Source organism: Prionailurus viverrinus, chromosome B1, assembly GCF_022837055.1.
Source record: "Prionailurus viverrinus isolate Anna chromosome B1, UM_Priviv_1.0, whole genome shotgun sequence".
NCBI classification, from domain to species: Eukaryota; Metazoa; Chordata; class Mammalia; order Carnivora; family Felidae; genus Prionailurus; species Prionailurus viverrinus.
The window spans coordinates 33,829,707-33,855,083 of NC_062564.1; the positions used below are offsets into that span (position 1 = coordinate 33,829,707).

Genomic DNA, 25,377 nt, shown 5'->3' on the forward strand with positions numbered 1-25,377 from the left:
CTGAGTAAAATTCCATTGTGTGTATGGGGGGTGTACATATATATATATTAACTGGGCCATATATATATATACATATATATATATATATATACACTCTCCACACACACACCATATATATATATATACATATATATCATATATATATATATACACCATATATATATACACCATATATATACCACATCTTACATGTATATACCACATATATATGTGTGTGTATATATATATACCACATCTATAAGTATATATGTATATACTTATATGTATATACATCGCATATATGTGTGTGTGTATATATATATGTGTGTGTATACACATCTGTGTATGCACACACATATATATACACACACACACCACATCTTATCCATTCATTATTTGAGAGACATTTGGACTGCTTCCATATCTTGGCTCTTGTAGATAATGCTGCTATAAACATCAGGGTACACGATCCCTTTGAATTCGTCTTTTTGTATTCGTTGGGTAAATACCTAGTAGCACAATTGCTGGATCATAGGGTAATTTGATTTTTAACTCTCTAAGGAACCTCCATACTGGTTTCCAGAGTGGCTATACCAGTTTGCATTCCCACCAATAAGGCAAGAGTGTTCCCGTCTCTCCGTATCCTTTCCAGCACCTGTTGCTTCTTGTGTTGTTGATTTTAGCCATCCTGACAGGTGTGAGGTGATATCTTATTATAAACTTTGATTTGTATTTCCCTGGTGATGAGTGATGTTGAGCATCTTTTCATGTCTCTGTTATCTGGATGTCTTCTTTGGAAAAAAGTCTATTCATATCTTCTACCCATGTTTTAATTGAATTATTCATTTTGTCGGTGTTGAGTTTTGTAAGTTCTTTATGTATTTGGGATACTAACCCATTACCAGATATGTCATTTACAAATATCTTCTCCCATTCCAGTGGTTGCCTTTTAGTTTTGTTGACTGTTTCCTTCTCTGGGCAGAAACGTTTTATTTTGATGAAGTCCCAATAGTTTATTTTTGCTTTTGTTTCTCTTGCCTCCAGAGACATATCTAGAGAGAAGCTGCTACAGCCAATGTCAAAGAGGTTGCTTCCTTTGTTCTCCTCCAGGATTTTTATGGTTTCAAGTCTCACATTTAGATTTTTAATTCATTTTGAATTTACTTTTGTGTACGGTGTAAGAAAGTGGTCCAGTTTCATTCTTTGGCATGTTGCTGTCCAGTTCTCCCAACAACATTTGTTGAAGAGACTGTCTTTTTTCCCGTTGGCTATTCTTTCCTGCTTTACTCATTAAATTTGAATTTCAGATAAACCAAGTTTTCTTAGTATAAGTCTACTTCAAATATTTCATGAGACATACTGATACTAAAAAACATTGTTAATCTGAAATTAAAATTTAACTGGGCCATCCTTATTTTTGTTTGCTGAATCTAGCAGTCCCCAAATTGACCATATGTCTTAAAAATGCACTTATCCCGGATTCTGAGCGGATGCACCATTTCTAAGAAAGAAGACTGGGACAGAAGACTACTTTGGCCATGATTAAATACTGTTGCCCGTTATAATACGATTTTTCCTTGCGTGTGCAGAGAGAGAGAGGCAGGAATGCCCGCAACATGGGGGTCTGCCTTCCTACCTGGTCCCCACAGCTCGGTGCACTGCTCCTGAAGAGTGGGGCACATCCCCATCAAACAGTAGCCCTTCCCATTTTGACAAGGGAAGCCGTTGATTCGGTATCTATCATCAGGGCAAATACCAGATTTGCCATCACACATTTCTGACAGGTCACACTCATCTTTTGCTGGTCTGCACACTGCACCAGGCTTTTTAAGCTGCAGGGAAATAAAAGTGAAGAGAAGTTGTGTTGTTGTTTTTTTTCCCCACCTGACTTACCCTAATATCTCAAATTGATGCACATAATCTTTTCCTTTTGGCCTTTTTTTTGGGGAAAGGAGTTGCCTTTCGGTAAGATAGAATGATGCTTACATTTGCGTTGTATAAACTAAAGACGTCTATCGTATCACTTCTATTGACTGTGCCCAATGGCCGGAGTCCTTAAGTAATCAATATTTCCAAATTTATAATGCCAGCACTATAGAAATATTAATGAGAAAAATACAGAAGAAAACCAAGCCTCATCTTAAATTCGAAGAAGGGATTTATCTTTTCCTTTACCGAATGCATCTTTGTCAAGATTTTCAAGATTTAAATGTGCAACTTCAGAGATGTATTGGTGAAGTGAACCTTCTGGATTAAAGAAAATAAGTTTTTACAAGCACCAGATCAGCATGCTCTGAGACTTTCCCAGGCGTCATGTTTCCTAATCCTTAATTCCTTTCATTGTATGCTCAAATATTTCTTTTCAACTCACTTCTTCCTATGAAATGACTTATTGTGGAGAAGAAATAACCGGATGCACATTTGATGTGTTAACTGCATCGCCATCTATTATTGCAAACCTTGGTCTTACTTCCTCAGAGAAATCATAGTCAAACCAATTCTGCCATTTATGCAAATTTGAGGAAGTCTGTGAGGACACTCGAGGCATCTCTTTCCCTAGGTGAGGTGAGGAGGCATGCTCCCCTATCATCAGAAAACTTTCAAAATCTTTACAGTGATGATAGAATGGAATCCAAAATTTAATAAGAGACCCTCCAAATTCAACCCCCACTGACTGCTCCAGCCAGACTCGCTTTCTTACCAGCTGTCCCCTGAGCCACACTTATACCTCCTGTTCTATCTTTATTCTTTCCCTCAGTCTCCTCTTTTGGGGATTTTTTTTTCTTTCTGTCTGCTATCTAAAATCTACACATTACTTTAAGACTAGCGACAGCCTCATTTTCCATGAAGCCCCCTCTGTCTTCTTCAGTGCACAACGCAGTCCTTCCTTTCTATGCAGGGTGGGAAGAACTTTAAATTTGGATTTGAAAGATACGGGTTTGAATCTTGGTTCTGCCAGGGGCTAGGTGCTGAAAATGGACTTCATCACTCTGAAAACCCAATTCCCTTTCTAATATCGCCTTTACAGAGCCATTATGAAAATTAAGTGAAAAGCTACACAAAGGGCATGTATCTTTATAACGTCTACCTGGGCATTTAATCATGCATGGTATTTTCATATGTTTCAGGTATGTATGTCATTACCCTAAAGAAACAGCATGTTCATTGAAGTCAAAGACTACTTTTTTTTTTTTTAATTTCCCACAATCTCTAACAAATAGCCATTATTCAACGCTTGTTGAAAACTACTTATGTTCTCAAGTTTTCTTCCTTTTGGTCTCTTTTCTTTCTTTCCTCTCCCTCTGATATTAAAAGAAACCAATCTCTCCCAAATACTACCCACAATCTGGTACGTTATAACTCTACATTCCTTCTAAGAACAGTTTTTGCGCATTTAAAATGCACGAAACTCTGTGCTAGGCGAGGATGAATCAGCCCCCTGCCCTTTGGAGTCAATCTAACTAAGGAAAGAGACACATAAACAAATAATCATAATAGAGAATCCTATGCAACAATGGAATGTAAAATTCTAAACTTGAACCTGAAAGGAAAGTCAATGAGCCCCACAGAGAAAAGGACACAGAATCCTTTATATCTGTTTTCCAAGAATTTCACCCTGAAGTGACTTCTAAGTGTCAAGATAGGGGAGACTCCACAAGATTTAAAATAAAAGATTGTCCACCAAAAGAAATATGCAACCAATTATGAGGTTTGGTGCAAGAAGGCCCTTCATCAGAAGCAGTGGCAGGTAGGAGTCCCCAGCTTTGGCTTTGGAACTGATAGTTTGGAGTTTGCCAATTCAGTGGCCCTATTATCTTACACGTTCTCTATTCTGAACCTCTATTCCCTCAAAAGCAAAATGAGATGATAATATCTAACTCAAAAGGTTGTTGGAGAATCGAATAGCCTGTATTTGTAAAGCACTCATATATAAATGGTAAGCAGTGTTACTTTATAGACAGAAAACTCTGCTATTTTATTCAACGTAATCTCAGAGATTTTTAATATAGAAAAATACACAGTATTTAATTATTAAAAGAGACTAAAGTAATAATCTTACCTGGCACTTTTCACAGCATTCTCCTGATGCACATTGAAAACTTGCTTTGATTTTACAAGTTTTAGCATCACAGCAAATGTTGGTACATTCCTAAGAAATACCGGAAATAAATACAAACGCTGTTTGGGCCTCAAATTTTGCTCTCATTTCATATTTAAAAAAAAATTTTTAATATTTATTTATTTCTGAGACAGAGAGACACAGAGCATGAGTAGGGGAGGGGCAGAAAGAGAGGGAGACACAGAATCCGAAGCAGGCTCCAGGCTCTGAGCGGTCAGCACAGAGTCCGACGCGGGGCTCGAACTCACCGCAAGATCATGACCAGGGCTGAAGTCGGACGCTTAACCGACTGAGCCACCCAGGCGCCCCTATTTTCATATTAATTCAAAATATTATTTGTTCATCACATAAACCCTACTTTGGTAAGTCTGAATATAATTTTCATGAAAATAAAAGAACAAAGTTTAACATTAAAAAAAAAAAAACAGATTTTGGAGCCACTGGTGATTTGTTATGACCTGAATGCTACTGACACCTTCTTTCTTTAATTTGAATATCTCTTCTAGTTTGCTCAGCCTCCCATTATAGTACTGCAAGTGATCTAGTTTTAGTAGAATATGAGTGAAAACAAAAGGAAAAGGAACAGTCTTTTAAAATAAAATTTATCAGGGGCGCCTGGGTGGCTCAGTTGGTTAAGTGTCCAACTTTGGCTGAGGTCATGATCTCACAGTTTGTGGGTTCGAGCCCCGCGTCGGGCTCTGTGCTGATGGCTCGGAGCCTGGAGCCTGCTTCGGATTCTGTGTCTCCCTCTCTCTCTGCCCCTCCCCTGCTCATGCTCTGTCTCTCTCTGTCTCAAAAATAAATAAAACATTAAAAATAATAATAAAATAAAATTTATCTAAATAATTAAAAACATAATTAGTTGAACTCATGAACCTACCCAGCAGTAAATTTAGTCTCCAGGGCAGACACTAAAAAGCTAAAAGTACAGTTCTTTATCTAAGTTTGACACTTAATCCAACTCTGTGTTAAGCAATAGACTTTGTCTTGCTCTCCCCACCTTGCTTCTAGGAAATCAGATACCTGCATAAGGTTTTGGCGAAATTCCTACCTCAGAAAGTTCCTCTTATAGCTGCTTAGTATCCCTAAGATATATTTAGAGTTACAACTTGTTAGGGTTAAAACTCTCACCCTTCTTTCTTTCTTTTTTTTTTTTTAACGTTTATTTATTTTTGAGACAGACAGAGATAGAGCATGAATGGGGGAAGGTCAGAGAGAGAGGGAGACACAGAATCTGGAGCAGGCTCCAGGCTCTGAGCTGTCAGCACAGAGCCCGACGCGGGGCTCAAACCCATGAACTGCGAGCTCGTGACCTGAGCCGAAGTCGGATGCTTGGCCCTTGAGCCACCGAGGCGCCCCTACCCTTATTTCAGATATACACATCATCTTGGAAAGAATCTGCTTTCTCACAGAATGAATAAATTTATGGTCATATTTTGAAGTTACTGAAAAGCTGACCCCTCGAGGGCTTGACGTGCTACTCATGTTAAGTCTTCACAAAACGGGGGCAAAGGTCCCATTCAGAACCCTGGCTGCCAAATCAATAGGGTGGGATCAAGCCAGGACTCCTAACGATAAAAACTCTTCAGTCCCAAAGGGAAGAACTCAATCCCAGGGCAGGGTGGTTCTGGGATTGCTGACACAAACACCTGGGTCCATGTCTCGGCTCCTCCCTTCACCAGCTCTGTGACCTTGGCCAAGCTATTTGCACTCTGAGCACTATCACAGTGCTGTGCCTCAAGTAACCACTCAAGAGGTCATAGGCACATAGGAGCCATTAAGTATGTCTGCCAGATGGGAAGGAAGAGAGTACAAAACTCAATTGTTGATTGTTCTTAAAAAAGAAAAAAGAAAAAGAAATGGGGAAGGAACCCCAAGATGGAAAGTAGGAAGTCTTTTAAGCAATGCATCATTCATTGTTAGAAAAGCCGGCCTGAACATATGCGAAATTATAGAAACACACAATTTCAGAGTGAGCCTGCATAATACAGGTTTATGGTTTATCTTCTTAGCAATTGCAAAACACATTCGATCATTTTAGAAAGTACTTGGTTGGGGGCGCCTGGGTGGCTCAGTCAGATAAGTGTCTGACTCTTGACTTTGGCTCAGGTCTCACGAACTGTGAGATCGAACCCCCTTTCGGGCTCCTCACTGACAGGGCAGACAGAGCCTGCTTGGGATTCTCTCTATCCCTCTCTCTCTCCCCCTCCCCTGCTCACGCTCTTTCTCTCAAAATAAATAAATAAATAAACATTATTTTTAAAAACCACAGAGAGTACTTGAGGGTACCTCGGGAGTCCCACAATCACAGTCTTCTCCCATTTCTACCAACTGGTTCCCACAGATTGGGGTGGATATGATATCTGTAGGCAATGGAACATTGAGGACGCAATTTGATAATTTATCTTCAAAGAACTTATCATAGCTGACACGGCTGCAGGAACTGAAGTCTGTAGGAATATAGAAGCTGTGAAGGCAAGGAAGAAGAGAATGAAACACAGTCATGCTGAGCATGAAGGGAGCAATGTCACACATTGGGGATGATATACCCCAAACCTTCCCCAAGAGATGAAATCCAATCTAGTGCCCAATGGCTAAATCATGAGCTCATTTCTGTGCCTAAATTAGCCCTTCTGGATGGACACAAACACCTCCAACTTTTTTTTTATTTTTTTTAATGTTTATTTTTGAGATTGAGAGAGACAGAGCACGAGTGGGGGAGAGGCAGAGAGAGGGGGAGACACAGAATCTGAAGCAGGCTCCAGGCTCTGAGCTGTCGGCACAGAGCCTGACGTGAGGCTCGAACCCACAAACCGCGAGATTTTGACTTGAGCCTAAATCAAGAGTTGCACACTTAGCCAACTAAGCCACACGCGCACCCCGGATGAATTACTTTTGATAGAATTTCTTCTTTTCACAAATAAAGATGAGGTTTAAAAATGCAGTAGTATCTGAGAGAGATAACATAAGCTATGTAGCTGGCATGCTGCCATAATACAATTTTGTGGAACCCTAGGTTGAGTGAGCTGGGAAAGGGAAATACAAGAGAGGAAATATATATATGAAAGGGACTATGGGATTTTTAAGGATAAAATTTCACAGTAAGTTTACTTAGGCAAGGCAGGAATGTATAATCTCTTTATCCTTCTGGGAGAACGTTCTTCTTTTTGTTTTTAATTTTTTTTTAATCTTTATTTATTTTTGGGAGAGAGACAGAGTGTGCACAGGGGAGGAGCAGAGAGAGAGGAAGACACAGAATCTGAAGCAGGCTCCAGGCTCTGAGCTGTCAGCACAGAGCCTGATGCGGGGCTCAAACTCACAAACCGTCAGATCATGACCTGAGCCGAAGTTGGACGCTCAACCGATGAGCCACCCAGGCTCCTCGAGAATGTTCTTCTTTGATTAGATTTTTCTCTCAGAACTTTCTCCCTACCACTACCCAATCTGAATTTTTTGAAAATGTGACAAATACCAATTATTTTCCAAAACCAGATCTGGTGTAGATAATCTGAAGTTAAAAATATCAAGTCACCCCAACAGCAAAGACACAATATGTTTAAATGATGTCTTTAGTTAATGAAAAAAAAAATGCACATAGATGAGGGGGAAGGCGGTTTGGTGTTGATATTCATTCATGATTATGCTATTTGACATTTAAAAGCTTGGATGTGTTGCCAAAGATGACATAAAAGAACAGCACAGTCCAGAGTGAACCAAAAACAGGGATATGAACGCATCTTTCCAAGAAAGCCTCACCTTAGTGCTCTGTCCATCACACATATTGTAGAAGAGCACTTGCAAACATAGGAGTCATGAAACATTCCAAAGTTATGGCCCATTTCATGGGCCATCGTTCCTGCTACTCGAAGCACGTTTTCACTGTGGTCCTAAGGGCAAGAACAGGGAAAACAGATCCTCTGGTTTTTAAAATAAATTATCACTCAGGGTATAATTAAATAGTTCCACTAAGTGGGGTAGATCGAATGGTTTCAGCTTCAGATTTTTCACTAATCACCATCTCTCTTTCTCTCCCCACCTTTTCCTCTCCCCTCCTGCCTCTGTCTGTCTCTATTTCTGTTTGTCTGTTTCTCTCTCTCTCTCTCTCTCTCTCTCACACACACACACACACACACACACACACACACACACACAACTTTGGTACTGAATGCCCATTACAGGGCACACGCCTTTCTCTTTATTCTTGTAAATGGGGAATATTTTTAATGAGAAACATTTTTGTGGTTTCCTGCCATGAAAGACAGTGGCAAAAGGTCTTCAAAAATGATAAGGAATCAGCATTGCTTAAACCTGATCTACCTCCTTCCCCTTGGCTTCTTTTTCAATGCCTTCTAATTGACCGAAGGTCTTGGATGTGTTTAGCTAATAGGGATCCAAAAGTGTTTGTTAACCTAGGGCTTTAGTACCGTTGGTATCTCTCTTAGTTCTGTTACTGCCAAGCTAGACCTCAGTCAGTTCTAGACTTGCCCCATGGCATGAAGTCCAGCCCATAGGCAACTTCATTACCAGATGATTTCTGATTAGAAGTGTTGGACTGGGGGCTCCAGGTTTTTCAAGAACAATAACACAACACTAGAGAATCACTGAAGGTTGTAATTTCCCACAGGGGAGACAGGAATCTGCCAATGACACCCACGCACAGACGCCTGATTTCCTTATCTACTTCATGTCAAAGAACCAAATAAAGAGATCCAGAAGGCACGGTACAAGGCTGGCAAACAAGGAACACCTGTGTAAGATGGGAAGTTCATATTTACAATTCACGATATTGTATCATCCTGTCAAGAAGAACCAGTAAAGCTTGTTATTTTAATAAGATGGAGTTACTCAAATGGGGACAAAAACAAACCAAAAAAAAATTGGAAAAAATGTAAATGTGTTTAGACTTTCCAGATTGCCTTATTTGAGGTCCCTTTAAATGCATGGTGTCTTCCTTTAATTCATTATTCTCTTAACTGAAATGTTTCTTTCCTTTGGAATGACCTCTATTCTCTCTTCCCCCTATCCACCCTTTGAAGTTTATTTTCAAGCAACTTTTTCTGACCACGTGAATCTTCATCAGTAATTCTCTCCTCTGGATTCCTACTGCAGTTTTCAATTCTATTATCATATATTTTAAGTATTGCTTTAAGTAGTCCGATTCCGCTTCCGACTTTATGGTAAACTCTTTCAGGTTAGAAAGTACATATTTTATTTCCTCTGTTCATCTTACAAAGCTTGTCACAAACCCAGACTTATAAGATATATTATACACACACACACACACACATATATATATATAATATATATATTCCACTTCCACCTAGGATGTACAAAGTTGGAAAAAGCATTACTCTTGTACTAACAACAAGGACTAGCCAGATAATGATAATTTTCCTTGACTCTATCAGTCAGTTGTGGTTGCAGAACATCCACAGAACCTGAAAACTAAAAATAGGCCCTCCCAAGGACAGACGGAACTGGCTAGTCTCTAGCAAAGTGTAGAGGAGGAGACGCCAGGGATCCTACAAGTGGGGAAGTTAATTCACTTATCTTCTTAAGTGAATTGTTCAAGGCCTAGGACAGGCCAGTGCCAGAGTATAGAATCCGAGGGACCTCAGAAACAAGGGTGCTTTGCATACACTTAGAGACTCTTCTCCAAGGACCTCCTCTAGGAGCTCAGGGCACACTTTGGGAGCCAGATAGAACAGAAAGAACTTGTCTTGGTGGGAGTAGTCCAGAAGGAGTAAAGTAGCAACTGCTGCAAGAAAAGAGCCTGAAGCCATATCCAGAACCTTCTCCTTTAAGAAATAGAAATCTAAAGCCACTGGGGAAAGAAATAGTAATCTCTGACAACCTAGGGTAGAACGGAAGACCCAACATGGTTAAGGGATGGGTTTAAACACACACACACACACACACACACACACACACACACACATCCTCTACTCCTGAAACAAAAAAACAAACATCTTGAGCCCAGGATCCTATAGTAACATTCATCGAGATTTTCTCCTACTGAGGGATGGTCAGAAAACTCTTCCTCAAAAGATCTGCAAAAAATGGAAAGCAGAATTTTGCTGCTGTGGGAAGGATGGAAAGAATCCCTAAGAAAGCTTTGCTTCTGACACTCAGGACCTGCCTAAGACCAAAACCAGACAAAGGCAAAGGAGAACCCCCCCCCCACCTCTGTTCCTTACCACCACATTGTAGAAGTCTGGGGAGAGCATCACTTCCAAACTTACAATCAATAAAAACACTGGACCATCAATTCACAATTTTCTAGAACTCATCCAGAGCTGAGGCCACAAGGCAACCTAAGGAAAGGTAGGCTGGCAGCTACAGGGAAAGTCGGGGCATGAATATTTGTTTACCTGGAACAGACCAGGTTCCAGCAATAACTCGTATAAAATAATCTTAAAACCCATATAGTTAGAGTGTGTGTGGTACAGCAAGAAAATACACCAAACGTCGGAGCTTCAGACATAGGGGAATTCTCACCTACTCCTGGGTTTTTCTCCACACAGACCTCACCACGTGAAAGCTCTGAGAAAGCCTCCCTCATAGTGTGGGCCTGGGGAAGGGGAACAGGAGCGTGAAAAGGCATGAAATCACTCGAAGATCATTCTCCTCTCTCTGCTATGGCACAAACATGACAAGGTCCAGGGTGAAATGAGCGTGTCACTCGCCTCATTCTAATTCTAGCCCTAAACCGAGAGCTTAAGCTTCTGAGAGAAAGAGCAACAAATCCTGTCACCCAGGGCACTGGTAAAGTCTCAATACAACTATAAAAAAGGAACAGGAAGGAAAATAAAACACATGGAAAGCTTCTACCCCTGGAAGAAAGGAGAAGGAAGGGCAGGAATACATACCGGGCTATGTCCATTAGAGGTCGCTGCCTCTGGCAGTGGAACAGGAGCACTAAAAGGACCTACCCCCGACACTATAGGACACAAGACTTACCAAAAACTGAGGTTTAGTAAAGCGAAAGAAAATGCCCTCTGCCCACCAAAATTCTAACGATCATCCAGTAACAAGTAACAACCACCTACCAAAGGGAGAGAGTCTGCAGCATAAAGAAACTCTCTGGGGGATCCAGTAAAGACCTAAAAATGAGTATGAAGCACACACTGAGAAAAACCCTCTGGAAAACCAGCCTTCACCCTAAACATAAAATAATGAGAGAGGAATTTAAAGCTTGTGATGGACTGAGGCTAGTCATAGCAACAACAACAAAATCCCAATCCAACCAACTCCTGCTAGATTGATTCAAACCTTACTCAAGAGGCCTAGAGGAAGGAAAGAAGTGATGATTTCCAGGCAAGGAAAAAATACACACGCACACACACACACACACACACACCCCTCAGATAATGCCTTTCACAGGATGCCTGACTTTCAACAAAAAATAATAAGGCATCCAAAAAAGAAAAAAAACCAAAAAAGAAAAAAATAAAGAAAAAGGCCTACCTTGCCAATGAACATATCCAGACTCATATCTGACACAGATGTTAGAACTATCAGATGATACTTTAGAATAACTACGATTAATATGGTAAAAGCTCCAGTGGAAAAGATGAAGAGCACACAAGTCTGCATGACAAATTTCAACAGACCTGGACACCATAAGAAAGAATCAAATGGAAATGCTAGAAATGAAAAAGACAGTAACTGAAACGAACGATATCTTCAACAGGCTTAACAATAGATTTGGAATAGCTGAGAAAATAATCACTTGACCTAACAGTTCAACAAAAATTACCCAAATGAAAACACACAGTGCAAAAAGGGTAAAAAAGAAAACAAATAGAAAAACAGAGCATATAACTTTTGAGGGGCAATGTAGAATGGTCATTGATACAGGAATTTGTATCCCTGGAAGAAAAAAGGAGGAGAATAAAATAGAAGAAATATTTGATGAAGTAACAGCCCAGAATTTTCCATAATTAATCACAGATACAGCCCCAGGCCCAAGAAGTTCAAGGAACACTAAATGTGATATATTACCCATTTCTCCCAAAGTCCACTTAGTTATACCATCATTATGATCGAACTAAAGAAAATTAAAAAGAAAGGGAAAATCTTGAAGTAGAAAACAAAAAGATACATTTCAGAGCAACAAAGATAAAGTTTACAGCAGACTTCTCATCAGGAACTCTGTAATCCAGCAGACAGTGAAGTGAAATTATTAGAAGTACTGAAATAAAAAACATTACTAAGCCCGAATTACAAACTCACTGAAAATGTATACAAAAAAGAAAGAGAGATAAAGTCATCTGAAAGCAACTAAAAAATTCATCCACACCACACCTGTGTTATAGGAAATATTTTCAAAGAATCTTTGGGAAGAAATAAAAAATATTATACCAGATAGAAACTCTGCAAAGAAATGGAGAGTGTTGAGAATGAAATAAAGGTGAGTGTAGATAAAGCTAAGATAAACATAATAATTTTCTTTTATTATGTTTAAATGTTTATTTATTTATTTTGAGAGAGAGAGGTCAGAGAGGGGCCAGAAAGAGAGGGAAAGAGAGAATCCCAAGCAGGCTCCATGCTGTCAACACAGAGCCCAACACAGGGTTCAACTTACAAACCATAAGAACATGACTTGAGCCTGAATCAAGAGTTGGGTTCTTAACCAACTGAGTCACATAGGTGCCTCAATTTTTTTCTTACTTTAAACTGTGCTGAAAGATGACTGTCTAAGAAAAATTAGTAACAATATATTGTGTATTTATAGTGTATGTAAAGTTAAACAAATGATAAAAATAGCACAAAACTGGAAGGGAGTAATTAGAGGTGTACTCTTATAACATTCTTATATTACAAGTGATGCAGCTCAGTATTATTTCAACGTAAAGCAAACAGAGGTATATAATAAACCAGGGCAACCATTAAAAATAAACAAACAAAGGTAACAGTGAAAAGCTAATAATGGAGATAAAAGAAATTATTTTTTAAAAATCCTCAATCCTAAAGAAGGCATAAAAAATAGACTAGATGGAATAGAAAACATCTAGAAAAAAAATTGAAGCTTTTAGTTCAATATCAATAATTATATTACATATAAGTGATTTAAATATAGGAAATAAAAGACAGATTGCAGAGTAATACTCCATTGTATTACTATTATACATTATATTATATAATGTATTACATTAATACATTAATACATTAATATATATTGTATTACATTATATATGTATTACATGTATATACATGTATATACATATATATGTATATACATATATATGTATTATATATATATGTATATATATATATACACACACCACATGTATATGTGTATATGTATATGTGTATATGTATATACACATATATATGTATTATATATATGTATATATATATATATATATATATACACACCACATTTTCTTTTTTTTTTTTTTCAACGTTTATTTATTTTTGGGACAGAGAGAGGCAGAGCATGAACGGGGGAGGGGCAGAGAGAGAGGGAGACACAGAATCGGAAACAGGCTCCAGGCTCTGAGCCATCAGCCCAGAGACCGACGCGGGGCTCGAACTCACGGACCGCGAGATCGTGACCTGGCTGAAGTCGGACGCTTAACCGACTGCACCACCCAGGCGCCCCACACCACATTTTCTTTATCCATTCATGCATCGATGGACATTTGGGCTCTTTCCATACTTTGGCTATTGTTGATAGTGGATGTAAATTTTAAAAAAATAAAAAATAAAATTAAAAAAAAAGACAGATTGTCAGGTTAGATAAAAAGTAAAACTCAACTATATGCCAGAAACTTTTAAATGTAGAGAAAAATATATGCTAAAAGTAAAAGTAAGGAAAAGGTTGCATCAAGCAAACTTTAGCCACAAAATGTTGGAGTAACTCTAATGATATCAAAGTAGACTTCAGAACAGGAATATGTCAGGAAAAAAGAGGAACATGAAACAATAATGGATTAATTCTCCAAAAAGACATAACAACTGTTTTTGTGTAGTTGCTTAACCATAGAGCTTCAGAATACATGAAGTGAAAACTTGTAGAATTGAAAGAAGAAATAAACAAATCTACAATTATACTTGGATACTTAACCACTCTCTATAAACTATTCAAAAGAACTGAACACTGTAAGTTAAATTGACATGGTTGCCAGTTATAGAATGCTCCATTCAATAACAGCAGAAGGTAATCTTTTTCAAGTTCATCTGCAGTACTGACCAAGAACAAACCTCAAAAAAATTTAAAATATTAACATTCTACGAGGTATGTTCCAGATTATTAGGAACTGAATTGTGCCCACCCTCCCACACTCCAATTCGTATATCGAAATCTTAACCCCCAACATGACCGTATTTGGAGATAGGGCCTCTAAGGTTAAATGAATATATAAGTTAGGATGGGGCCCTAATCCAACATGACTGAAGAGGAAGGGATGTGTGCAAAGAGGAAAGGTCATGTGAGGGCACAGCAAGAAGGTAGCCATCTGCAAACCAAAGCGGGAGACCTCAGGAGAAACCAAACTTACCAATACCTGGATATTGGATTTTTAGCCTCCAGAACTCTGAGAAAATACATTTCTGTTGTTTGAGCCATACAGTCTGGGGAATTTTGTTATGGAAGCCCTAGCAAATGAATACTCAGATCATAATATAATGAAACTAAAAGAAAATCATAAGAGAAATCATTATAGTATACTTCTAAATAATACATTAGTCAAAAAGGAGATCCAAAAAGGAATTAGAAAATATTTCTAACTGAATGAAAATAAAAACACACATATCCAAATATCACAGATGCAGTCAAGCAGTGCATGGTAAGGAATTTATGCATTAAATGTTTATATTTGAAAAAGAGAGAAGCCTCAAATGAATAATCTAAAAATGTTCCTTAAGTAATAGAAAAGACTAGCAAATTAATGCAGAGAAAGCAAAAGAAATTCAAGACCAGAAATCGATGAAACTGAAGGCAAGAAAACCATAGAGAACGTCGATAAAGCAAAAGCTCTTTCTTTGAAATCAATAAAATTAATAAGTCCTTAGGAAGATCATAAGAAAAAGACATAAGTTGCTAATATCATCTGAGAAAAGATAAATAACCTGAATACTTCTGTTATCTATGGAAAAAATTGTATTCATAGTTAAAAACATAAAGAAATGCCAGACCCATATAGTTTTACTGATGAATTGTACCAAACATTTTAGGAAGGAATAATACCAATTTTACTAAAACATTCCATAAAATTGAAACGTTGGGAAGACATCATTTTATGCGGCCAGATTTACCCGATATTTGTTCTAATAACACAACATGAAAAACACATAACAGGAAAAGACAACTACAGACTAGAATCCCTCGGGATTAAACAGAATATAGAAATCCTCAAGATATGTTAGTGGGTTGAATCCAGCAATATATAAAAAAGATAATACGTTATGGCAATGATGTGTTTATATTTGATATGCAAGACTGTTTCAACATTTGAAGTTCAACCCATGTTATTTGCCATAGCAACAAAAAAACCCTACATGATTCAGAAAAAAAGAGCATTTGACAGACTTGAACTGCAGAAACAACCATTTATCTTCAAACAAACCTGAACAATGCCAACAGAATGATAAGGAGAGCACATTGTAGACATGAAGGCAAGGCCCACGGTTGTTCCAGAAAGTTCTGTTGCTCTGAAAGAAAGAAAATAATTGATATAACAACTTATGATTCTAAATGATATTTTCTATAGACAACTCATCCAGGACTCTAAATGGTTAACAGAGAAACTCACATTGTAAATAATAACTCTTAAATATTTCCTTCAGTTTTTGAATTTGCACTAGGCATTTTTTTTAATGTGCAATGGTTGTCATATCAACTAAATATAAGCACCCGGATATAATCACTGGATATAATCATTTTTAATATTTTATATCTCTCATTCATTATTTTATATTTTTTGTTGTGGAATTCATCTCTTGCCAGGAAGTAAATAAATAGGAATGTTTTTGTCCATATATATATATGTATATATATATATATATGTAATTTGAATATTAATATTTTCACATATGCTTTGTTTTAATTTATGTTTTTCTCTCATATATTTTTATATCATTTACTTTTGTTCACTTTTAGCACTGTTTTAAGCTATAGTGGGATTTGGAATTTGGGCCCATTCTGAATGTATTTGCATTATGAAGCATTTATGTTATTGAAATATTTGTTAAAAGGAATTTGAGCCACTTACATTTATTTGCATAGACTATTGGTTTGGTTTTAGTAATGTTAATTTCTTTTTTTAGTCTTCTTCACTTTTTTTTCTTTCCATTTGCAATGATTCCATGTGCTGCCTTTGTTATTATTCTGTGATCTGATCAAGATCCTGACCCTGGCTTGCCTCTAGTAATTTTCAAGGAATGCATTACTTAAAAAATGCCCTTAGTAGATGCATTTACCTAAAAAGTTGAACTTATATTTTCCCACTTATCATAATCAAGAATGGAGAGTACTGATTTTGCCATGCAGAATAAGGACAATTAGAGAACTTCGTCCCACTTTATACTTCCTTTGGACAATTTTCAGATATCTGTTGTTTTGAAATGATATTTTGCATTATACCTGATATTTTAAAGATTTGCAGTATTTATATCCTCTTTAAAAATTATGTTATAAAATTATTTATACTTCACTGGGTGTTGTATGGAAACCAATTTGACAATAAATTTCATATTAAAAAAATTACTTATACTTAAGTCTGCATTTGTGTGGGTTCAATTCTCACTACCAGCTCATTTATAATAAATAAATCTTCCCCCGTTATGGAGTTAGCTATTTACTCTTTTTAGTGGATAGATTATAGTTGTACCACAAAGTTCTTACCTTGTTATGCCTAGGTATAGACACAACCTTTTGTTAATTTATTAGGTAATTTTTTTTCTTTTTTTAAAAAATTTTTTTTAATGTTTATTCATTTTTGAAAGACAGAGAGAGACAGAGCACAAGCAGGGATGGGGCAGAGAGAGGGGGAGGACACAGAATCTGAAACAGGCTCCAGGCTCTGAGCGGTCAGCACAGAGACCGATGCGGGGGTTGAACCCACAAACCGTGAGATCATGACCTGAGCCGAAGTGGGACGCTTAACCCACTGGGCCACCCAGGCACCCCGATTTGGTAAATTTTTGAATGAAAGTGCAATTATTTCTTTCCACCATATCTTTTTAGTACTTTTACCCTGTTTATTCCAGTCTAGACAGGAAATCTACTCTTCCTGTTGGCTTGTCATTTTTTATCTATGCATTTGCCATCTTGTCTGTGATTTTTATCTCTCTACCCTGTTGGTTCAAAGTATGGAGGTTTATATAATTTGAGCATGGCCCTGGAGGCAGTCTGGTAAGAGGTGAATTACCTTACTACTTATGAGTCCTTGAAAAAAAATACTAACTTTCTCCAAACAAAATGAGCTCACCCTGCGGTGAACCCTTGAAAATTTAAGGAACTCACCTTTCAAAATTAAGGAACTATGGCAGCTATTCTTCAGATATAACCCCCAGTGAGCTAGGCTTGCAGTATTCCTATCCTGTGTAGTACCTTCCCTTGAATATGGGTAGATCTACGACTTGCCCTTGGCCAACAGAATATACCAGAAGTGATGCTGTAATTTCTGAGGTTTGCCCATGAAAAGACTTGAGGCTTTCTCTTGGTCCTCTTACAATGCTTCTTCTGGGTGAAAACTAATCACCTTGTAAGATGCCCAGACCCCTGAGGCTGCCATGCTGGAGGCAGTCCAAGTTAGCCACTTGAAAGTTATATAGACAGAGATGACCAACCAGCCCCTGTGCTCCAGCCCTACCAGGCAAGGAACCAGACACGCAAGTCGAGAAGACTTATTTTAAGTCAGGGAGTTGTGGGTTGATGTGTCATGTGTAGTAAATAACCAATTCAGAATATTAATTAATTCTGACAGGACCTAGTCCTTTTATGTGCTATGACACCTACTGTTTTCTTAGGAAGTAACTCTTGAATAATTTTCAATTATTCATTGCTGTTTCCTTCTATCTGATTCCAGCTGCAAACTATTCCAGGCATCTTCATATGCCTCAAAAGAAATTTCTCGATTTCTTTTGAGGCATATGCTCAGCGGTTTTGTGTTAATTTATAGTCACTAGATTTATTTCTCCTCCTTCCCCCTGTTTTTGTCACTTCAGCCGGATGGTAGAGAGGTGTGGGATTAGAATATGATACGCAGTTTTCTTTATATCCTAGAAGTTTGTCCTCACTAATACCTAAAGCTAGTCAGGACTTTTAAAACACTGAATTGAAACTTCTCTTGCCATTATCTAAACCCGTCTTTCCTTTCTGTATACCCAATCAAAACAGACTTCTGATGAATCATTTTTAAGTTGTTAGCTTTTCTTTAAAAAAGAAAAAAAGAAACACTTATAACAAAAGTTAGGTAATATTCAACATAAGATTCGATCTAATACTTTTTAAACTTTTACCCCCTTTGTGTAAGCCACTTCCTCTTACCCTCTACCCCAAGAAACCACCTGCTTTGCCAAGGTTTTGGAAACTTTCTACGCTAAATACCATTTAACACACAAAAGGGAAAAACTCTACATACGTGATTAACTGAGCGATATCATGACGTTTTCTTCTTGGGAGGACACTTCCCCTCCATTTAGAAAAGTTTTCCAAGGTGAAGCTTGCATTTGGGGTTATCTTTATTTTATCCTTGTCATTCCAGATTTCCATACCGACTAAGGCCACATGAGTATTTAGCTTTTTATAAAGCTGTCCAAAGAGAATACATGTCAAAGGAATGACATAGGTGGTAATGTTATCTTTCAATATTTTCAATGTACTTTAGATTTTCAAACCTATTTCTCCCAGCACGGTAAAAACTTTCTTTCCAAACATACTTGTGAAATGGAAGTTACCACCTCTTTTCACGGATGCTAGCACCCCCATACTCAGGCAAGGCAGATACCCTTAGGTATTTCAGGTCTGGAGACTGCTGTTTTTCAGAGCAAAAGTCCTATCAAAATAAACTTCTCTTGCTTGCCACCTTAAGGCAGATTATAATTTTCAGTTAGTAGTTCACTACTATGACTTCAATGTAAGGGTAATGACTCAAATGCTTTGCATTGTTCCCTGAGTCAGAACATTCCAGAATTAGCAAGGTTGACTCAGTGCTGGTTTGGACATTGGAAAAAGAGCGTGCTATATGAAAAAGTTCTGCACCCGTGAGTCGCAATGAAGTGGTCCTCTGATTCTTAAACCTGGAATGAGCCAAATAACCAATGATGCATACAGGGTAACTTTTAGAAATAATCAATTAACCTTATAAGACAATATGCTTACTCTCAAGAGTTTAAGTTGCTACTATAGTTGATGTAACTGCACAGTGTTGGTAAGAGTACAAACTTCCAGTTATAAGATGAACACGCTCTGGAGATCTAACGTACAGCTTGGTACTTAGAGTTAATAATACCACATTATATACCTTAACGTTGGTGACAGTAATTCGTAAATGTTCTCACCGCAGAAAAGCAATGGTAATTATATGACGCTAACCTATGGTGGAAATCATGTTGCAGTGTTATGAGTACATCAAACCAACATACTGAACAGCTAAACCCACACAATGTGCTATGCCAATTATATCTCAATAAAGCTGGGGGAGAAAAAAAAAGAAAAACCATGGTGACAGGCTTCCTCATGGGTCAACTTTGTGCTGAGAAACCTGAAGAAATGTTTTTAAGTCGTTTGGAAAATAATAAAAGCATTGAGGAATCCAGTAACCATCAAAAGAAAAGTCAAAATCTGGGGTGCCTGGGTGGCTCAGTTGGTGAAACTTCCGACTTTGGCTCAGGTCATGATCTCGAGGTTCATGGGTTCGAGCCCTGTGTCAGGCTTTGCTGACAGCTCAGAGCCTGGAGCCCGCTTCGGATTCTGTGTCTCCCTGTCTCTCCGTCCCTCCCTCCTTGCGCTCTGCCTTCCTCTCAAAAAAGAATAAACATTAACAAAAAATTTTGTTTAAGTATTGAAACCTCACTTTGAGCAGATGCCCTTGCTTCCAAACTCAGAGTAAAGAGGCAATCAGAAGAGAACTTTGACTGGCTCCCACCACTGTCTACCTACTGAGCTAAACCTCTTCCAACAACCTGTGCTCACCTTCTTGACTCTACAGAGGAATGCTCGTGAGAGCCGAAGGCCAGCTTCTCTACTCATGTGCTAGACCTCCAATCTCTCCCCAGATCAAGGAGATGATTCCACAATTCTTCCAACCTCCTTGCATTGTCTCTGCTTAGCCTTCCACGGACCCGTTCCCATCAGCATAAAAAGAATGACCCATCACAGTGGGGAGGATCTCTTTACGACCCTTCCCCCCCCCCCCATCACTTACGCACCATTTCTCTGCTTCTATTTATAGCGAAATTTTTGAAGAGAATTTTCTGTATCTGCTGTCTCTAATTCCACTTCCTATTCTCATCGGGCTCACTCTAATCGTGCCCGTACTCTAACGCTCCACAGAAATGTGCTTCATCCAGGCGACTGGTAACTTCTACGCTATTAAATCCGATGGCCAATCCTCAGTCCTCAGAAGCATCTAACGTCATTGATCATTTCTTCCTTTGATGGGTTTTTGTCTCAAGTGGCTTCCAGAACAACACTATCCCCTGGTTTTCCTTGAAGCTCTTTGTCTCCTCTTTCCTGGTCTCTATCGGTTTCTCCTGTACTCTGACTTCTCCTCAAAGAAGCACTTCAAGGACCTGTTCTTAGGTCTCTTTTCTTCTTATCTACACCATTCGTTTGGTTATCTTACACCAAGGTTGGCAAGCTTATTCCTTAAAGGTCCGGATAGAGACTGCTTCAGGCTTTGAAGCTGCGTGGCCTCTGTTGTAACTCTTCCTCACCACTGGCACTGTGGCAGGAAAGCAGCCACAGATAATGCGTAAACAAATGGTGTGGCCATGTTTCAATAAAATCGTTTTATAAAAAGGCAGCATGCCAGATACGGCCCACAGGCTACAGTTCGCTGGCCCACGTCTTATGCCATTCTGAGCATTGAGGGGCACCTGGGTGGCTCAGTCATTTAAGTGTCTGACTCTTGATTTTGGCTCAGGTCATATCCTCATGGTTCATGAGTTCAAGCCCTGCATCAGGCTCTTCACTGACCGTACGGAGGCTGCTTGGGATTCTCTCTCTCTCCCTCTTTCTCTGCCCCTCCCCTGCTCATGCAAGTTCTCTCTCTCTCTCTCTCTCTCTCTCTCTCTCTCTCAAAATAAATAAATAAACTTGAAAAAAAAAAGACTTTTGGATTTATCTCTCCACCCAGACTTCAAAACTTCAAACAATCTTGTATTTCTAGCATTTTTACCTGGATATCTTTTTTTCTTTTTTCACCCACGAATCTTCTCTTTAATCCTTAATGATCCATCGGCACATACATACAATGATATAATGTGGCACCTCGTAGGGTCTAGACACGTGGGGGTCATTGTCGATATGGACATGTCTACCCCTGATCTCAGGGAAATTTCCTAGCATTTTCTCTGATTTTTGAAATGTAGGGTCTCCAATATTTTAATTTTTAAATATAAAAATGTAACACGAAACATGAACGTATTTTTAAAAAGTACTCAGTCATAGAACAGTTAATAAAAAGTAGCAACCCACTGCCCATTGGCACCTCCGCTAAGAAACAATACTTTTGTCAATCCAATTGACCTATGACATATTTATTTTAGGTATACAACATAATGATGTCCCCCTGGAAATCTTTATACAAAAAGATATCTCAAAATGAATGTGTACAAAATGGAAATGCTAATAATTCCTCTGAGTCACTATTGCCAATACGTTACCCATTCTTCAAGTTGCTCAGGTCAAGATCCTCGATGTCGCCTCATCTTTTCCTTTTCTCACACGTCTCATCCCTCGTCTACCTCATATACTCTGTTGACTGTATTCAGAGACCAGCTAGTCTCAATAGATCCACCATCACTACTTTTTCTCAAACCACCATCATCTCTTGCCTTGAATTAGGGAACAATCCCCTATCGGGTCTTATTTCTGCCAATTGCTTTCCTTCAGTTTATTTTCAATGTGGTGGCCAAGGTGATTTTTTAAGGACACACATCAGAACATGTTACACCTCAGCCCAGTCCCCCAATGTCTTCCTCACCCATGCAGCATAACAAAGTCCTACATAGGTCTACAAGGACCTGCAGTTTCCAGCCACCGCTGCCTGTCATGTGTCATCTGCTCCCACCCTTTCCATGGCTTACCGCATACAGCCACAATGGCCCTCCCGCTGTTCCTCAAATAGGACAATCTGGGTTCTGTCCTCAGAACCTCACTCTGCCTTGCACACCCTCCCTTAGGGTCAGATGCTTCTCTCCTTTCCTTTCCATACTCAAATGTCACCTTGGACATCTTGGACTTAGGCTTCCCTATTTAACACAGCACCCAAGAGGAACCTGCTCTCTCTTTCTCTCTCTCTCTCTCTCTCTCTCTCTCTCTCTTTTTTATCCTGCTTTACTTTTTTATAGCATTTATAATCACCATCCTACCTACTCTTTATTTGGTATTTTTATGCTTGTCTTGGACAAGAATGTAAACTCCCTTGAAGGGAGGGATATTTGTCAGTTTTGTTCCCCACTTTATTTCTGTCATCAAAAAGTTCCTGTCACAAAGGAGATGCTTAGTGGGGCGCCGGGGTGGCTCAGTCGGTTGAGCGACCGACTTCGGCTCAGGTCATGATCTCGCGGTTCGTGAGTTCGAGCCCCGCGTCGGGCTCTGTGCTGACAGCTCAGAGCCTGAAGCCTGCTTCGGATTCTGTGTCTCTCCGTCTCTCGGCCCCTCCCCTGCTCATGCTCTGTGTCTCTCTGTCTCTCAATAACAGATAAATGTTTAAAAACAATTTTACAAAGGAGATGCTCAGCAAATATGGCCAATTCTTGGGGTTCTTTGGGAGAAGTCTTTGTGGTGAGAAGACGAGACCCAGATGATGTTGGTCATTGAATCCACTTTCATTTTTTCCTCTATCCTTAGAGAACCTGCAGGCTGCCACAAAATGACTCACCCATCTAAGGAGGCAGACTAACTAGATGTTTAACTAACAAGACGCTAACAATTAAGATTTAAACAGAAGGGATACAGAAATCATTTTTTAAAGATTTTGTGGATTAGATGATAAAATCATGTTTACAGACCAAGATCAACATCTTTCCAATCGAAATGGACTCGGAAATCCAACCAATCTAAGTTCAAATCTTATGTCTACCATTTCCTAACTTTGTGATTTTAGGCAAGCTCCTTTGCTTCCCAGGATTTAATTCTTTAGCTATACTATTAAGGCTTAGAAATATCTCAGAGTTGTGGTGAGGATTAAATGAAATAACTCTGTGCCAGAGTTCAGCTGATTTTGTTTGTTTTTCCATGTTCTTCCATAGATTTGGATTTCTGTTGGGATTTGCTGGTCAGTGATGTCTCCCCAGGCTTTAGAAAAACAAAAACGATTCAAACAAAATCATCTCTTATACGTTCTTCAACCTGAGAACAGTGTGGCAAGTAAGTGAGAAATATCTCTATCATGTAATATTAATATTCAATTAAGTAGCAAAAGTTCAAGAGCCAATCAAGCATTGTTAGTCAGGAGTGGTGACTTTCTTTCCCTGCTTCAAGAGCATTCGTAGAAAAACCCAATGGCACCGCCTCACAAATTGTTGAAATTGTACTTAATAAAATATACCGTACCATATTGACATAATTGGCCATTTCAAACACCCTCTTTCTTATTTCCTCTGGATCTTGATTGTGCTTTTTAAACTACAAACAAACAAACAAGAAACGAGACAAGATATGGGCATTGGTAGAAATGAATATCATTAGAAGGTGAAAAAAGGCAACTTCAGGTTATTTTGCTTATCAGTGGTTATAATGAACAAACAGTTATGAAAGTTAACAGTTAAAAGATGCAAAATGCTTCCTTACTGCTTTAGCTAAATTAAAGCACTTTTGGAGTAGAGATGATGTTTTACGCCTTCAGTAGGAGCTCAGTGTAAGTCTCTATGGAATTATCCCAAATGTATTTCCACTTAAATACCATGGTTTCATAAGCTGTGCAGATTCAGTGCAAGGAATATGCTATTCATTAAAAATATATATATGAATGGTAAATGGTAAATGAATTTAGTAGAATTAGAGGCCAAGCTTTATGACTTAAACAAATTAACTTAGATTATCATAGCATAAAACTTCTCCTTATGGGAGCATACATGTGAACCTTAGATTTCCAATATATGAAAATGAATTCTTGCAAAAGAATATGAACAATGAATATTACCCCCAAAATTGCCTTTTTTCAGAAGATTCCATTCATGAGTCCTATGCATTTACCACTTTCTGATGAGCATATATTCTAACTTGCCAATGATTTAACCGCTTAATGAAAGACAAAATAACAAAGGAACTTAATTGGAAGCTAAGTTTGGAGACAAAAATAAAGGATAAAGTGCAAAAAATTCACTTTATACATATCATATCAGGTGTACATTCCTGAAAAGGAGAAGTCATTAACACTCTAATTAAATGTCAAATTTCCTAGGGTCAGAGCAATTCAAAAAAAGGAATAGCTCATATTCATGATTTTTGAAAACTGACCCATATATTTAATATTTCACACAATAAATTGATATAGGAGATTTGAAAAGACATAGATATCTGGTATAATTACCTCACCATTATCCAGGACCAAATAAAACTCTATGTATTTCTTACGTTCCCGACCCTTCCGGTCTTTTGATTTCTATAATAAATATAAAAAGGAAAATTACTGAGACAACATCATTCTCCGCAAAAGTCATTCTTTTCTTTGAAATGTGTAATTTTCTAAGAGATGGGTTGATATCTGGCAATAAAGACAACATTATCATTTGAACTCTAACCAACCAGAATTAACTATGATGAGAGGCTCAGAATACCAGAACTAGCAGGGATATCGGTGATATTCTAGCCTGACCCCTTCATTTTGTCAGAATTTAAATGATTGCACAACTAACTAATAATTGCACTGGAACTAAAACCAAAGTCTTTGGATTTTTTTGAACCATGGACTCTTCCCGCTCTCCTGCCCTGAAATAGAGAAACTCTGACTTCCGCAACCTCCCAGTGTTTTCTTCTTGTTGTTTTTGTTTTTAAGTAGCCTTTCATTCCTCTCCCAGTGACTACCTCCTTCCTTAGCAATGGTGCAATGTCCAGAGCTACCATGGCACCTAGTCTGCTCTTTTATTTTTATTTTTTA

General features: G+C 38.3%; 1 protein-coding gene and 1 long non-coding RNA gene across 6 annotated transcripts in view; one reads left to right on the plus strand and one right to left on the minus strand.

Moving 5' to 3' along the window:
• The window catches only part of ADAM28 (ADAM metallopeptidase domain 28), a 74,981-nt gene that overhangs the window by 27,997 nt on the left and 21,607 nt on the right, over positions 1-25,377 (minus strand). For 4 of the 5 annotated variants that reach the window (XR_007151857.1, XM_047857547.1, XM_047857550.1 and 1 more), the window contains exons 7-14: positions 24,811-24,882; positions 23,832-23,903; positions 18,691-18,860; positions 15,673-15,757; positions 7,856-7,986; positions 6,389-6,566; positions 4,040-4,129; positions 1,616-1,811 (exon numbers count right to left, since the gene is read on the minus strand). Coding sequence is in view for 4 of the 5 variants with exons in the window: in XM_047857547.1 (XP_047713503.1) it covers positions 1,616-1,811; positions 4,040-4,129; positions 6,389-6,566; positions 7,856-7,986; positions 15,673-15,757; positions 18,691-18,860; positions 23,832-23,903; positions 24,811-24,882 (994 nt within the window). In the remaining variant the exon portion in view is untranslated. The remainder of the gene's footprint in view (positions 1-1,615; positions 1,812-4,039; positions 4,130-6,388; positions 6,567-7,855; positions 7,987-15,672; positions 15,758-18,690; positions 18,861-23,831; positions 23,904-24,810; positions 24,883-25,377) is intronic. The other variant, XM_047857548.1, reaches the window with a different exon arrangement.
• Positions 3,556-25,377, plus strand: part of LOC125164696 (uncharacterized) — a 41,332-nt gene continuing 19,510 nt past the window's right edge. The window contains exons 1-2 of the long non-coding RNA XR_007151858.1: positions 3,556-3,727; positions 23,528-23,645. This is a non-coding gene — a long non-coding RNA (uncharacterized LOC125164696). The remainder of the gene's footprint in view (positions 3,728-23,527; positions 23,646-25,377) is intronic.